The 15040-nt window shown below is 42.3% G+C and overlaps 1 protein-coding gene across 1 annotated transcript in view; it reads left to right on the top strand.

Moving 5' to 3' along the window:
• Positions 1 to 12730, top strand: part of EIF2AK3 (eukaryotic translation initiation factor 2 alpha kinase 3) — a 42410-nt gene extending 29680 nt beyond the window's left edge. The window contains exons 10-17 of the mRNA XM_054293203.1: positions 18 to 130; positions 1202 to 1324; positions 2512 to 2661; positions 3677 to 4445; positions 8316 to 8483; positions 9027 to 9128; positions 11441 to 11503; positions 12554 to 12730. Of these exons, the coding sequence (XP_054149178.1) occupies positions 18 to 130; positions 1202 to 1324; positions 2512 to 2661; positions 3677 to 4445; positions 8316 to 8483; positions 9027 to 9128; positions 11441 to 11503; positions 12554 to 12730 (1665 nt within the window). The remainder of the gene's footprint in view (positions 1 to 17; positions 131 to 1201; positions 1325 to 2511; positions 2662 to 3676; positions 4446 to 8315; positions 8484 to 9026; positions 9129 to 11440; positions 11504 to 12553) is intronic.
• The last annotated feature ends 2310 nt before the right edge of the window (positions 12731 to 15040 follow it).

The following is a 15040-nucleotide window of genomic DNA, read 5'->3' as shown; positions in this document are numbered from 1 at the left end:
TTGGAAATCCTTGTTAGCTGCGGAAGGAGTCTGAAACACAGTGTCAGACTGATTGTAAGTATGAGCCCACTTGTGGAGACATTAAAGACAACAGCTGGAGTGATGCCAAGAACTCTGGATATGTGTCAAGGTGAGGTCTGTTCCACACAACATAAACAGGGTGTTTAATCAGTGTGGCTACTAATGCTGTCTGGAGATAGAAAGAGTAGGTGTTCACCTGTTCTTACCTAGGAACTCCCAGTCCTCTGACTTCCCAGGACAATCAGCAACTGGCACAAAGGACTCTGTGACCCCATTACTCGTGGGAGATTGCAGTTATGATTAGTCTCAGAAATTCCAGAGAGTCAGCAGGTTACATGTGATCAGAAGTATTGCTCTCATACTTCTTGCTGATAAGCAAAATGGGAGATTGATCCTTGTAGGTCTTAATCAGTGTTTACTCCATCTGTTCCTGTGTTTATGGTGTAAGGCAGAGAAAGGCAGCTGCAGATGGAAGCAGATGACATCTCATGTACTCTGCAGAATAAACAGTCTAAACTTGAAATAAAACCTTTATTGGTTTTGCAAAGGAGTTGGTTAAGACAGAAGGCTTAATAGGGACATGCCATTATGCTCCAGAGCAAATGTGACCATTTCCTGTACATTTGTAACTCAATGAAAGTCAGAACTGGAGTGTTTAGAATGAGGAAGAGTAAGAAAAGTAGTGATATATAAGAACAATGATGTTTTGGATGGGATATTCTGCTGGTTTTGCATTAATTGATTTGTGGTGAGGAGGGAAAAACGTCAGAACTAGAAGGACTTGTTGCAGAAACAGTTACTTGGGGTAGGGTTAAAGGCAAATCATGATTTAGAAAATACTCAGCTGTAGAAACATGGGCTGTATACTCAGGATCCAGCAGAAATGCAGCCTGGTTTTCTGAAAAACCTCTCCAGTTTGTCCAGTGCATGCAGAATGGATCCTGCTGGCCTGTGATAGGCTCTGCATAAATACATATTTAGCAACTGTCCATTTCACAGATAGGGAATTGCTCTCAGTGGGTGAGCAGGGAAAAAGAAGAAATTCTGCACATGTTTTGCTGTACAAAACTACTTCAGTTGTGGTCGTAAATAACTTTAGTTTTCTATCTGTATTAATGCATTTTTCTCCTCTATCCTCCCTCCCTTCTTCTGTCCCTTCCTCACACCCCTCTCTTCCCAGATACCTGACAGATTTTGAACCAATCCAGTGTCTGGGTCGTGGAGGTTTTGGAGTGGTTTTTGAAGCCAGAAATAAAGTAGATGACTGCAACTATGCCATCAAGAGGATCCGATTGCCCAACAGGTGCTGAATGGATTTGTTGGGAATGATGAATGAATGAATGGTGGGATCCCATCCTACACAGAGCCATCTGCTCCTGAGCTGATTTCCCAGACCTTTCATTAGGGTGAATGACACACTTTTGGGGGCTGTCTCTGTTGGCACAGAGAATTTGGCATGTGCAGTCCCAGCAGAGCTGACCTGCTTGGCTCAAGCACTCCCACTGCAGATCCCTTTGTGGGGATGCTGCTCCACAGGGATTTCCTTGGTGAATGGAGCCTTTGCTAACAGGACCAGTTATTGCTGTTAATGTGCTTCTCTCCTTCCTCTCCTTACCTTTCTGCTCCACCTCCTCTTTCCTTTCTCTCTCCCTCACCTCCTTTTTTGACTCCATTTGCCCATTTGTTTCATTTTCTGGTCCCACCACCCCTTTTCTCTCAGTCATAGGTGGTCAAGCCATGCTGCTGGATTACCCCACCCAGAGCTTGCAGCACTTCTTTTAGTGGGAGATGGGAGACACTGCTGCTGAAAATCTCAAGTTAGAACAGCCAGAGGGAGGGGGTAAAGCTATGAAATCTAGAATTATTATTTTATTGAATGTGTTAAATAAGCATAACTATTTAAGATTAAAGGTTTTGTTCAGAAACTTAAGGTAGCCAAAATTCGTCTTTTCCAAGCATATTCAAAGCTATTAAATAAAACCATCAGACTTTATTTGATCTTATGAAGAGAGATAAATTCCTTCAGTAAGACAGGAGGCTGCCTGCTTTCCTGTCCACAGAACAGAAATAGTCCTTATGCAACCTCCTTACCTATTGCCAGTTAAAAAACAAATACTAAAGTATTGCTGTCTGTCTTGTCTGTCAGTGTCTTCTACATCCCTGTAGAATTTTGCTGTTTAAAATCTTTTTTTCTATTCTTGAGAACAGTTAAGAGGAAGATGAATTTCTCCTTGTTTTTGCTGCCTGTAATTATGTGAAAAGGGAAGACTAAATATTGAGCCATTATGAGCACATTCTGCTCCTCCAGACTTCTAAGCTAAAGGAGTTACTCTGGGGAATTTAAGACATACTTTAGTTTTGTTGTGAAAAGCAATGCTATTGGCTTGGTGTACACTGGGGCAGCTTTGATTGAATTCCTTTGCAGAAATGTTTGTGCTGTGCTGTTGCATTTTGTGACCATGTCTCTTTTTCTCCTCACCCCAACCACAGGGAGCTGGCTCGTGAGAAGGTGATGAGGGAGGTCAAGGCTCTGGCCAAGCTCGAGCACCCAGGGATTGTTCGGTATTTCAATGCATGGCTGGAAGCTCCCCCCGAGAGATGGCAGGAAAAGATGGATGAGCAGTGGCTGAAAGATGAATGGTAACTCGTGGGGCTCTTTTTAACAATGAATTTGAGATTGTATGTCAGGAGAACTAGAAAACTGGTAGAGGATGCAGGAACATGGAGAGACTATCTAGAAGAGAGATGGTTGTTACTTAGCCTGCCAACTTTTCAACTGAACAGATACAAATATATCACTCTTCTGCATAAAGTTCTTGATTTATGGGTCCTCTCTTGTGTTCAAGTCCTTTCAACTTAGGAAACATTATGTGGTTCTTAGTTGAACTTGTGTAGCTGAACCTTGCAGTGTTTGGAAGGTTGGAGCGTTGCTACTGTGATTCAATTGCAAACTTTGGCATCTCTGCCCTCTTTGTTCCTTCCTACTGCTTTCTTCCTCTTCATTGCCTTGAGTTAAATGGACCTGATACATTACTCCAAGAATTAAATAAATTTATTTCACTAGAAATACATGAGGGATAATCAGACTGAGGATTTTGAAGCTTAGTATAGAAGTAGGTTAAAAATGGAAAACGAGATAAAGGAGAGAACGTGAAGAGAGAGGGAAAAGTGGGTGTGTGCTGGCATTTACAGGATGAGGCCTAATACAAGACCGCTGGGTGCTTTCATAATAACAACTTAACATGCCTCACAATTTTTAGAGTACAGCGACCTTTATATTTCAGGCATCAAATTAACATTTCACAGCTGTAATTCTTCCAAGGCACTTTAAATAGTCCTTGCAGTGCCTGTTCCAAAGGGCTGGATTTTTTCAAACTGAGCCTGATTGCACATTAGGAATCCAGGCAGAAGAGCTTGTTAAATATTCCTTTATCAACACTTTTGTCTCAATGAGAAAACCTTATCCTTGCTGAGACACAGATGCTAAATGCTGGTTATTGGTGATTCCCACATTGGGTAGTCACTCCTTGTTGCAGTGTGATGCAGGTGTCAGGGGTAGCAGTTGTTAAATTCTGGGCTTTCAGAAGTGCATTTCTAGTGAAATGATTGGAATTTACTACAATTTCTCTAGTATTGATCTCTCTTTGCTTTCCAGCACTGATTGGCCACTCAGTTCTCCCAGCCCAATGGATGTCCCATCATTTAAGATCACAACAGAGCCATTTTCAACAGAGGAGCACATTGAAGTTACTGCAGCTTCATCAGAGAGGGTGAGGTCTGTGGGGATACCCTGTGGTCAGTCAGATTCATCTGGAAGCCAGTTTTCCCCTCTGGAGTTTTCTGACACAGACAACAAGGACTTGCAGCACTCAGAAGATCCCCTGTTAAACCTTCAGGACAGTGTCCTTACAGGCTGTGATGTAGAAGACAGCACTATCAACAGTAATGAGCTGGGACACTCCTTGGAAATTTGTCCTTCAGCTGTTCCTGTTGTACATCTGAAGGAAGGGACCTCCTCCTCTATTGTGTTTGAGGATTCTGGCTGTGGAAATGCCTCCAGTAAGGAAGAGAAAGTTGATGTTTCACATAATGAGAGTCCTTCTGAGGAAAAAGGGAAAAGTACAAAGGAATCTGATAACAAGAAATGTGCTTCAGGAAGTCCCCTCTCTGTTTCTCCTCCAAGGCCAACGAGTTTAAGCCTGGACCTTTCTAAAAACACTGCAGAAAAAGTGAAGCCCACCTCTCCAAAGGTGTATCTGTACATCCAGATGCAGCTGTGCAGGAAAGAGAACCTCAAAGACTGGATGAGCAGGAGATGCACCATAGAGGAGAGGGAAAGGACAGAGTGTCTGCAGATCTTTCTGCAGATTGCTGAAGCTGTTGACTTCCTGCACAGCAAAGGATTAATGCACAGGGATCTCAAGGTTTGTATCCACGGGTTGCTGTGTGTGGGAGGAATGTGGCACTGCAGGCAAAGCCTGCCAAAATAGCTGACTCCTCTCAGTGACCTCAGCAAGGCTGTTAAAAAAGCTGAATTAATGTCTGTTCAATAATCTGGAGGTGCAGTGCTCCAGGAAATAAATATTCATCACTTGTTACTGCAATTAAAGTCTTTCTTACAGCAAGACTTCTTGTACCTGGCACAGATCAGTGGCATTTGTCCTGTGGTATTTTGAATTCATGTTCTTTGTACAGGGTTGTTCAGTGCTGAGCTGTGTGACAAAGCTATTTTGGATCCTGTTCTACTATTTCCAGTGAAGCAGATAATTGGCAGTGTGGAGCTTGTAGTTGGACTTGATCTTAAAAGTCTTTTCCAACCTAAATAATTCTGTGATTCTAATTCTGGTATTTTCCTTCTTTCTATAGCAGTACAGCCTAAAAGGAGCAGTGTAACTCTTGGTTAGAGAAGGTAAAAATTAAGCAATGTTTCTCTGGGATTGAAATGTAAACTGTCCTGGAGCAGAATTGTGAGCCAGTGCCAGCTATCACAGTGAAGCTTTCTGCAGGATTCAGTATTTTAATGTCTCATAGCATCCAGACAGGGAGGGCTGGGAAAGGTGGTTTGCACCTCTGGTGTTTAGTGCAGCTGAAGTCAGGAGTAACTTGTACCTTTTCTTTCATTTTGTTCATGATCCTCCCATGCTAGTGCCTGATTTTGCTCTCACTTAAAGCACTGGAAGTGTCAGTATGTGATACCAAATAAATAAATTTAACTGAAGAGCCCAGCCAAAGTTTGTTTTATTAGGCCTGGCTCTGAGAAATGGATCCCTTTTGCCAAATGTGGACACTTCTGTTTCCCTTTGCTTGTTTGAGGAGGCATTAGTAGCTTACTCAGTGGAGTGATTACTGAAATGATTGTGGCTTCTCAGGTGGTAATGTGGCATCAGCAGAAGCAAAAGCTAAAAAATGCCATGTCAGAAGTGGCAGGAAAAGGAGGTTCAGATTAAATAATCCTCAAAGGATATGTCAGAGTTAGAAAAACTCTAACAGCCCTTCCAAGCATTTTCTTTTCCCATCAGCATTAGGCAATTACCTTGAACCAGTTATCTGACAAATCTTTAGTGCTTGAGAAACTGACCATAAAAGTAATTAAATCCCTGTTCTAATATGTTGCTAGACATGTTAATTAATAACCTTTCTTAACAATACTGTCAGGTGTAGCCCTCTGCAGTCTTCACTGAGCTCACTGTTCAGTAAACCTTATGTAGATCTTCTCCTAAAACAGTACTAATCTTAATCAGGTGTGGAATGTTTTGTTGGAACATCTTAAAAGTTCAGTGCTGGCAGCAGTTTGAACAAGAGATTTAATTTTGTTTACTTGGTATAACCAACTTGGAAACAATCTCCCTGGATGAACACCTTCCTCCTTCAGGAAACTTTCTGTGCTTGTATAGATGTTATTCTTGGATCCCAAAGCTTATTTGTCTGTTATGTGTTAATTTGGTCAAAACAACAGCCAAAATATTTATTTAAGTATTTTCTCTACTTTTCAGAAGCTCCTAGGAGGAGATCTCATCTAATTTTGTAATTTGTCCAGAGGTTGGTGATGCAGCCCTGAGTTGGTGCCAGCACAATAACCTGCAAAGCTGCTTTGGCTTGGCTGCAGGCAGAGCTCAGTGATAGCAGAGGCCAATTCTTGCTCCCATTGGCACCAACAAAAGATGGTAGATCTGTGTGAAAATAAATTTTTGTAAGGGCATATTAAAAGATCCAAGAAGTAATCTAAATATTTAAATTACCAGTGCACATTAAAATGCATTAATTAGGCTCCTGCTAATCAGGGATCCTGCAATGACAACATGGTAGAAATTTATGTGGGCAAGTGAAGAGGTCAGAGTTCAAATTCTTTTGAAGAAAATGAAGTGCAGAAACAAAAGTCTGCCTGTCAAGTGAATTTACTGTTATTCTAGGATAAGCTGTCGGTCATGCTTGGCAGCTCAAAAGAAATTATCAGTTTCACAGAACTGCAAGAACAGTCTTGGATACATTTTGCAGCATTAATTGAATTAAACAGAGTATTCCAGATGTAGGACAAGCTTATTCATGTGAAAAAATGAGAATTCTTATTCTTACTGAAGAATATGGGGAGAAATTTCTTTGTGCAGGTGGCAAGATAACCAAACTAGAGGGTGGTTATATTTGATTGTACTCTGCTGATGATTTAAATCAAAACTGTGTGCTTCTGCCTTAGGCTTTTTCTCCTCCCAAATCTGATCTTGATGGTTTCTTTTTGCTGGCATTTTGCAATAGCAGAGTGTCCATTCCCCTTATTTGTAGAAACTATGTGCATGCCTGTTCAGAGACAGTCAGTGTCCAGCCAGAGAAGTATTAACATAAACTTTGTTATGAGGAGTTTTTCCCCAGGAAGAAGACAAATCTTGCTTTGTATGTTTGTAGGAGGAGAATGGAGATCAAGGCAATGGGATACAAACTCCTAATGGAGATGTTTGTTCCTTGAGCATTAAAATTCTTGTACCAAGACTTCTGACCATGTGGGTGTGCACTGAGGAGTGAGTGCAAATGCTTCAGCCTGGAGGCACTGTGGGTTTACAGGGCAGTGGCATTTGTGCCCTGAATGCACTGTGACTCCAAAGGGCTGGACACTCATTACAGGGAAATACAGTGGGGGATAAGACCTGCCTCAGAAGGCAGAGGCAGGGTGTGGGCACTGTGGAACTGTTTCTCTAGGGCTTCCCTCAGAAAAGAATCCTTTTCTCTGCCTTGTTTCTTGAGCACACAGTGGGTTTGTCTTTAACTGAGGAAGTCAGGTGGACTTTGAAATATGGTCCTTTATCTTGTGGGAAAATATTGCCCTCACCTGTCTGCCTGCTCCTGCTGCAGGGCTGATGTCAGCAGAGCACAGACCTTGTTCTCCCAGCCTCGAGGGCCCAGGAGCTGAGAGGAGCTTGCCCAGCACCACCTGCTGTACAGCTTGGCCCTGTACAGCATCCATTCTGCTGCTTCCTTCCCCTTGCAGGATCAGTCTGTTCTTCTCCCCAAACTCTGTATTTGTAACCCAGCTGGAGTGGTTTTATTTCAAGGGAATAATCATTCTTTTGGTGGGTGCTGTTCTATCAGGCAGGAAGCAAATTTCCTGAGAAACTGTCTTGGATGTGCACCACTGGCCAAGGGACAGCTCTGTTCCAGCCTCTTTTATCAGTAGGCTGAGCCAGGGATGGAGGGGTGGGCAAACAAGCTAAAGGAGAGTTAAGCCAGATCATCACTATTGCTGCCTCTATGAATTGCAAAGTTCTTAAGCTTCTATCAAAAATAAACTTTTAATTCTGTTATGCAAACAGCTGTTCTATGTTACACTGCACATTACACTGAAAAGCAGACCTTGTTCCCACTGTATCTGTAATTTAACACTGGGATGATGTGCCGTGGGCTGGTTAGTAATACAGCAAACTACTCTAGCACTTAGGGATTAAAATACAAAAACCCAGGAGAAGGAGCTGCAGCATGGGGTGTGAAAGTGTCCTGTGGGCTGGATCCCTTACCTGTGCTGCTCCCAGTGTTGGCTCTGTGTGTGTTCCTCAGCAGAGCTGTGTGCTGCTGCTGAACCTCTGCTGAGTGACAAGCAATGAGCAGTCTGAGCCTCAGGAAGAGACAGTGGTTAATGCAGGAGAAATTCCTTTTTCCTGAATAGTTACAATTCTTAACTGCTGTTCTTCAGCTCTTTAGTGATTGTTTTTAACCCTGACAGCTTTGAATTAGAACCAAGTGCTATAACCACTGAAACACAGACACTTGTTTGTTACTTACTTCTTCTTTTCACCTCTTTGTTTTCTCAGCCTTCCAATATATTTTTCACAATGGATGACATAGTAAAGGTTGGGGATTTTGGACTGGTGACTGCTATGGACCAAGATGAGGAGGAGGAATCAGTTCTGACCCCAATGCCAGCTTATGCCAGGCACACAGGACAAGTAGGGACCAAACTCTACATGAGCCCAGAACAGGTTTGTGCTCTCTTCTCTCAGGCTGTGCTTGGCAGTGCCCAGAAGAGCCCTGAATTTTTGGGAGCTCTAAGATCAGGCATTCCTAGTAAACCATTGCAATCAAGTCACTTAAATACTTTCTCATAAAAATAGAGTTTTGAGCTAAATTGAGTTCTAAAATGAATATTTAAAGGTATGTATTTGTTATAGCAAAAACAGTGGCTAATTATTCCGACTGAATGCTTTCATTTTTCTTGCTTTTAATGCAGTATAGGAAGGTAACTGTAAAAGATTCCACTTAATTGAGGAAGGACACACTCCTGTGCATGAGATTAAGTAAGGTGAAACATTTTGCTCTGCAGCACAGAGGAGCTGAGGATCAGAACCTTGCTCTCTGCTGCTCATGGCTGAAGTTCACCAACGTTCCTGTGCTGCAGCTTCCAGCTCTGCACAGGGCTGGTGACCTGCCCAGGCGAACTTGCAGGGGTGGTGTTTACTTTGTAGATAATTGAGATAATTGCATGCAGTACCTTGATTGCCCTGACCCTGACTTTGCCTTCTCAGATCTGTGGCAACACCTATTCTCACAAGGTGGATATCTTCTCTCTGGGACTGATTCTCTTTGAGCTGCTCTACCCCTTCAGCACACAGATGGAGAGGGTCAAGGTATGTGTGGTGTTGGGTTATCTTCAGTTTGAGCATTTGTGTAAAACTGCTGTTTGCTTGGTGAAAGGCTGGTAAGAGGTTCCTGTCCTGTTTTCTTTGGAGAAAAGCCTTGCAGCCAGGAGCACAGCTTCTTTATCAGCCTTGTACAGACCCCCTGAATCACTGAAAATAAACTGCAGTCTTCCTAATGTGTGTGCTTGAATTGAGGCTTTAATTTTTTTACAAAGCTCCTCTGTTGTGAAGCCAAGAGAAACTATTGAACTACAATATCCAAGAACTCAAGCAATAAATACAGCTTGTGACTTTAAGCCTACCAGCTTGGTTTTCACTCAAGAATTGGAGCCATGCTGTGCATTTTGATTATTTCTTCCTTCATTTGCATCTGCAGTGCTTTTTCCCCCAGAGCACTTGGTGAAAAGTGGCTGTTCCTTTTCCTCTGGTGAGTCTGAGCTGTGAATCTCACTCAGCTTCAAGCACAATCTTCCCATAGCTGCTGCCATTCATTGCAGCAGATGTGAATTTGGGATGTTTGATGTGAGTTTGGGATGTTTGATGGTGCATTACAGCTCTTGCTTGCTGTTAAAGTGTGAGATCCATCTTGCTCAGGAGCAAGTTCATGGAGAACAGGGGCCACAGCCAGAAAGGTCTCTCCTCTGTGACAGCCAGTGACCTGTGCAGGAAAGGAAGAGTCATTAAAACTTGTATTTATCATTTGAATGTGCTTGGGGGTGTTACATTCTCAGGTGAGGATGGAGTGGGTTTAGCAGAGAGTAAGAAACAGCTTGAACAGCAGCCTGACCAAGTGCTTCATCTCTTGCATTCTCTTGATTTAGGTGCTCTGGCTTTTAATGGCACAAACAGTACAGTGTAGAGGAGGAATTGGTGTTTAATTTGAACCTCTGGCACTGAAATCAGTTTCAATTTCTCTAAATCAGTTTTACTGAAACAAAATACCTGGGGAAGAGCCATCCTGGATTCTCAGATCTCTTGCAGCAGTGATTACAGGCTTTGCCCTTCCAATTTCTCTCCTAAGAATAGAAGCAAACCAGATAATCAGAATGAAGCCTAAATTCCATCTAATTCACATTTTTTACTTGAAGAGAGTGTTAAAATGAAACCTAAATTCCATCCAGTTCACATTTTTTACTTGAAGAGAGTGTTAAAATGAAACCTAAATTCCATCTAATTCAGATTTTTTACTTGAAGAGAGTGTTAAAAGAGTGCCCTGCCTTTCCAGGATTTTCACTGTCATTTCACTCTTTTTGCTAAAAAGGAAATTCCTGCCCTTTCATTGCTGGATTCTGGAGTTTGCCTGCTTCAATAGCTATTTCTGAGTTGTTACCCTGAGGTTTTCTTTGGCCCCAGCCAAGCATTAGCACTGCTTGCTGAAGCAAAACATGCTCTGCCTGACCAAGTAACCCAGCAAATTCTAGGAATTTGTGACAGCTGGCTGGAAAAATCCCCAGAGGTGGAGCGTGAGAGCTGCCTCTGTCTCAGGCTGTGAGCAGTTAGTCAGTAGCAGTGCAATTTATTTCCAATTGACATGCTGGAAAACAGATCACTAAATGCAGACTGAAGTGACAGAAAAGGAGAAAAGTTTCTGAAGCATTTTAATGTCATCAAACTCAGTTCTCCTGAACAGGAGTTTGGCTGTTGCCCATCACTATTAACTGGTCACTTTATATTTCCAGTGGAGTAATAGTGAAATGAGTTATGATTTAACTTCAGAATTGTTGTATTTTGTGCTCAAACTTTTGTAAAAGGAGATCCTTCCAAGAAAATTGAAGTGCTAAATGCTGAACATGGGAAAAACACTGTCACTAGATGGAGCCAGTGGCCTTTGTATGAAAGGAGCCCAGAAATACCCAACACAACTGCTGATAAATCTTCTCACTCCTCCTTAAAAGTTAAACAAAGACAGGTTTGGATTGGTAATGCAGAGACAATAATTTCATGTGTCTTAATACTGGTGAAGGCCATCCTGGAGTTATGGGTGGTGCACAGATTTGTTGATTTTGTTCAGCTAAAGTGAGGAAGTTCAAGTTCATGTATCTGACTAATTTAAAACTGCAGAAATCACAATTCTTGTAACACAACTCCTCCCAATGCAGGCTCAATACCAAGGGAAGCAGCAGCTCACCTGTTTTACTAGGTTGTGACTTTCAACCACTAAAGCAACACTTTAAAACAAAGGGTTTTCTTTCCAGCAGGCTCATTTCTTTGCATAATTTGCATGTTTTTGAAGGGTAGGTTAATATTACTAAGGAATGATATTTTGGAAAAGTTACGTGTCATTCTTCATACTTTTGCAGACTTTAAGTGATGTTCGAAATTTGAATTTTCCACCATTGTTCACTCAGAAATATGCACAAGAGGTAGGTACAGCTGATGTATTAATTATAGCCTTTTCATTAATAATTGCAGTTTTTTTCCTTTGCTTTCCAATTGCTTTGTAGGTGAAAATGGAGAAACCAGGTAGCTTTCATGTTATTAAGGTGCATTTCCCTATCCCAGTACTCCTTTACATTGCAAAGTATAACATTGCAATAATGGGCACGATGCCACTCCTGTCACTCTGTTCCTCCAGGAATACATTTATACCTGGCTTCCCTTTGTCACTTGCAGCCATTCACTTCACATACATCCTGTCATGATTTCCTGCAACAAATCCATATTCCCAAAGAGAAAATGCAAAGCTTCAGACAGGTAAAAGAGAGGCTCTAGGTAGCACCATGGCTGTGTGGGATCCCCTCCAGAACTGGACCTCCCAGGAGGGAAATCCCCATGAGTAAATTGGGCTGTGTTCTCATTAGTCAGGTCTGGAAAGTGATGTGGTGGCAGGTAAGAGGAGGTGATGTCCAAAACCTCCCCAGTAAAAAGCTGAGGTGCTTTCAGGTGCTCAGGGTACCTTCAGACCAGTGGCTAAATGAGAACAGCCTTTCCTGCTTTACAGCTGAAAGCTGCCTGGGAGAAGGGGCTGTGCTGTGCTCAGCTGGAGCAGGACACTAATTCTGACTAAATTTGAAACAAATGTTCAGACTAGTTGTACATTTAAAGGAAAAATTCTAATTTGCCACAAGAGAAATTCAGTGTGGCTAAATATGTGATGGCTAAACATGAATCTAAAAATTACATATAAATTATGTATCATACATTTAACTTTGATTGCAAATAATGTGAAGTTTTTTATAACCCTATTAAACCTTGAATCCAGTGACAGTAAAGACATTTTTAAGAGATGCACAGTGATACATTTTAAAATATTTAGTGCACATCTACCTACTGAGCCAAATAACACCCAAATAACTCAGAAAGCAGCTGGGGTTATTTTCCACTACTTCACACAGCCACAGCTGAAGTCAGGACATAAAATGAGGAGGAGTTTATGGATTGGTTCATGGAATTTGTGTTGTCTTTTCTTTCAGTACACCATGGTGAAGGACATGCTCTCTCCAAGTCCCACTGAACGCCCAGAGGCTGCAGCAATCATAGAAAATCCTGTCTTTGAAGACTTGGAGCTGCCCCCCAAGCCCGTGCTCAGGCAGAGGTCACGGACAATGAGCCTATCAGGAAATAAACATTCCAGACAACCAAGCAAATAACTATCCTCAGGATCACTTCTTCCACTCGGCAGGTTTCGCAGGGATTGTTCAGCAGAAGGATCCTACGATGCAGAATGTTTATCTTGGGAATAGTTTACTTCAGCTTTTTTTGCCATGTTTAATGTACAAGACATGTTGGACGGATTTCTGTTTACTCTGACAGCCAAGGAAGCCCAGTAACCAAACCTTTCACATTCCATTTTCCTTACCTTTGCTCTCCTAAGCGGACAGGTCCAGCTGCTGTGCTTGCCAATGTTGTGCTCCATTTTCCTTTTTTGGGGGGGTTTCTTGGGTTTTTTTGAAGCTTGTAAATGTCAGCTTGCTGGGTGAGTGAGAGATCTGTAACATGTAAATAGAATTAAAATACTGTATTTTTATAGAGCAAATTACAGTCTCTAAGCCTAGTGAGTGTCTATCCGGGTCACTTGCTCTTTGGTGAAATGAAGATGATTTTGAAATTAACTTTGACTCCATTTTTGTCCCTGGTGGGTAAACTGGGAATCTGCACTATTTTTAAAGCAAAAAAGTACCACAGTTGTACATATTGTCACTGTCCATAGCCTGTCATTAGAGGAAATCATTTCATACTTCTGCACTACAGTAGATCTTAGGGAATGCATCTTACACGGATGAAGCTGTAGAGAAGGAAAAGGAGCTTTTTGCCATTAAATGGGGGGTTTTATAGGCAGTGGTTGGAAGAGCCATAGTCAAAATTATGTACAAAAATGTTGTGATTCTGAAAATTTAAACCTAATGAAGTCATACATGTCGTATGTAATCTTGTAGATTTGTACTTTTTAAAAAAAAAATCAACTGGTAGGCATTTGTGTAATCTGCTAATTTAACTGCCTAATGCCATGCTTTTATTTCTCACTGTAAATATGTTAATTTTTATTTATAAAATACAGAATCAATCCATTTGGGTTGGTGGTGTACAGGATGCACTTGTTGTAATTGTTGAGTGCATTGAATTACTGTGACTTCTTTCAAGTCTAAATGATTTAATAAACTTTTTTTATTTATAAGACAAAATAGTAGTTGCTTCTGTTGGAAGCCTGCATCCGTGTGTGCTGCAGGTGGCAGCCCTGTGCAGTGGGAACAGGATGGGCTCTGCATTCCTGAAACTTCCTTTGCTTCCCTGTCTCACACTGGCCACAGCGTGTGTGATGACGCAAAACCCAGTGTGCTGCTTGGAAGGGAGACAGGATCTGGAGAAAGGAGGGAATTGAGCTCTAAACTGGGTGAATTATGGATGCAATTGCTCACCAGAGAGGGGAGAAGGGATAATTCTTATGCTGTTACAGCTGGTCTTGTACAGTTTCATTTTTCTCTTTTACAGACTTAAATCTGTTAAAGTGTCTGAGCTCAGTTTCCTAAAAAGATAATGGACTCAAATCCTCCTGGGGATTACTCTGCTGTGCTGTGACACTGTGACAGCAATCAAACCAGCTGACACCCTGCAGCTTTGTGATAAGGCAGGAGTGGATTACAATGATTGTCTTCCACATCCTCTTGGATAACTCTCCCAGATACTGGCTCGTCCAGGTGAAACCAGAATGCTGCAGTGAGTGCCTGATCAGGAACAGAATTTGTGTTTGGCTGGGTTACAGCAGGAGAGTTAAGGGTGTCCTCTTCCTTGCATGTCCCTGTTTGCATCAGCAGCACAGTGAAATGGCCACGTGTGGAGCCTCTGCCTTCCCTGCCAGCTCAGTGATTACAGGTGGAGCACAGGAAATGAGGATTAAGGTATTTTTAACTTGCTGTGTATCTGGATGTGGGTAGCTGCCTATTCCAAGGGCCCTGCAGCATTTCAGTACCAGAACTGGCACATGTGTTCACACCAGGTGTGTCTGCATATTCTGGGATGTTACATTTGCCCTCAAGGGGGTGGATGAGTCCTCCCCTGTGGGGTCCCTGCCCAGCCACAGAAGCATCTGGCCTTGCTCAGCTCTGAACTGCCTGGTCAGTCTTTGTTTCTCTAAACATTGGAGTGTGTTGTCCCTGTATTTGTCCCTTATTGCTCCAGGGTTTGACAGAGAAAGGCTCTTCCCTAACCTGGGAGGTTTTCCTCTGAATGGTGGGCACTTTCCTGCCAGCTGTTTTATGGAAGAACACCCAAACTGGGACAGCTGTGAGCTCACAGCCCTGCAAAAGAGGCTTTGGCCTGGGGTTCTGCTGTGCTGTCCCGTTGTTCCGCAGGATATTGCCATCCCTCAGCTCCTTTCGTCCCCCGTAGCTCTTGGGAATGAAACCCCATTCCTTGTCCTATCATATCAAAATGACAGAGCAGGATTTCTGCCCTGTCACCTT

Source organism: Melozone crissalis, unplaced genomic scaffold (assembly GCF_028551555.1).
Source record: "Melozone crissalis strain CALT ecotype California unplaced genomic scaffold, PUWL_Pcris_2 ptg000132l_1, whole genome shotgun sequence".
NCBI lineage: Eukaryota > Metazoa > Chordata > Aves > Passeriformes > Passerellidae > Melozone > Melozone crissalis.
The sequence above is the reverse complement of the archived record's forward strand: the minus strand, read 5'-3'. Positions and strand labels throughout refer to the sequence as shown.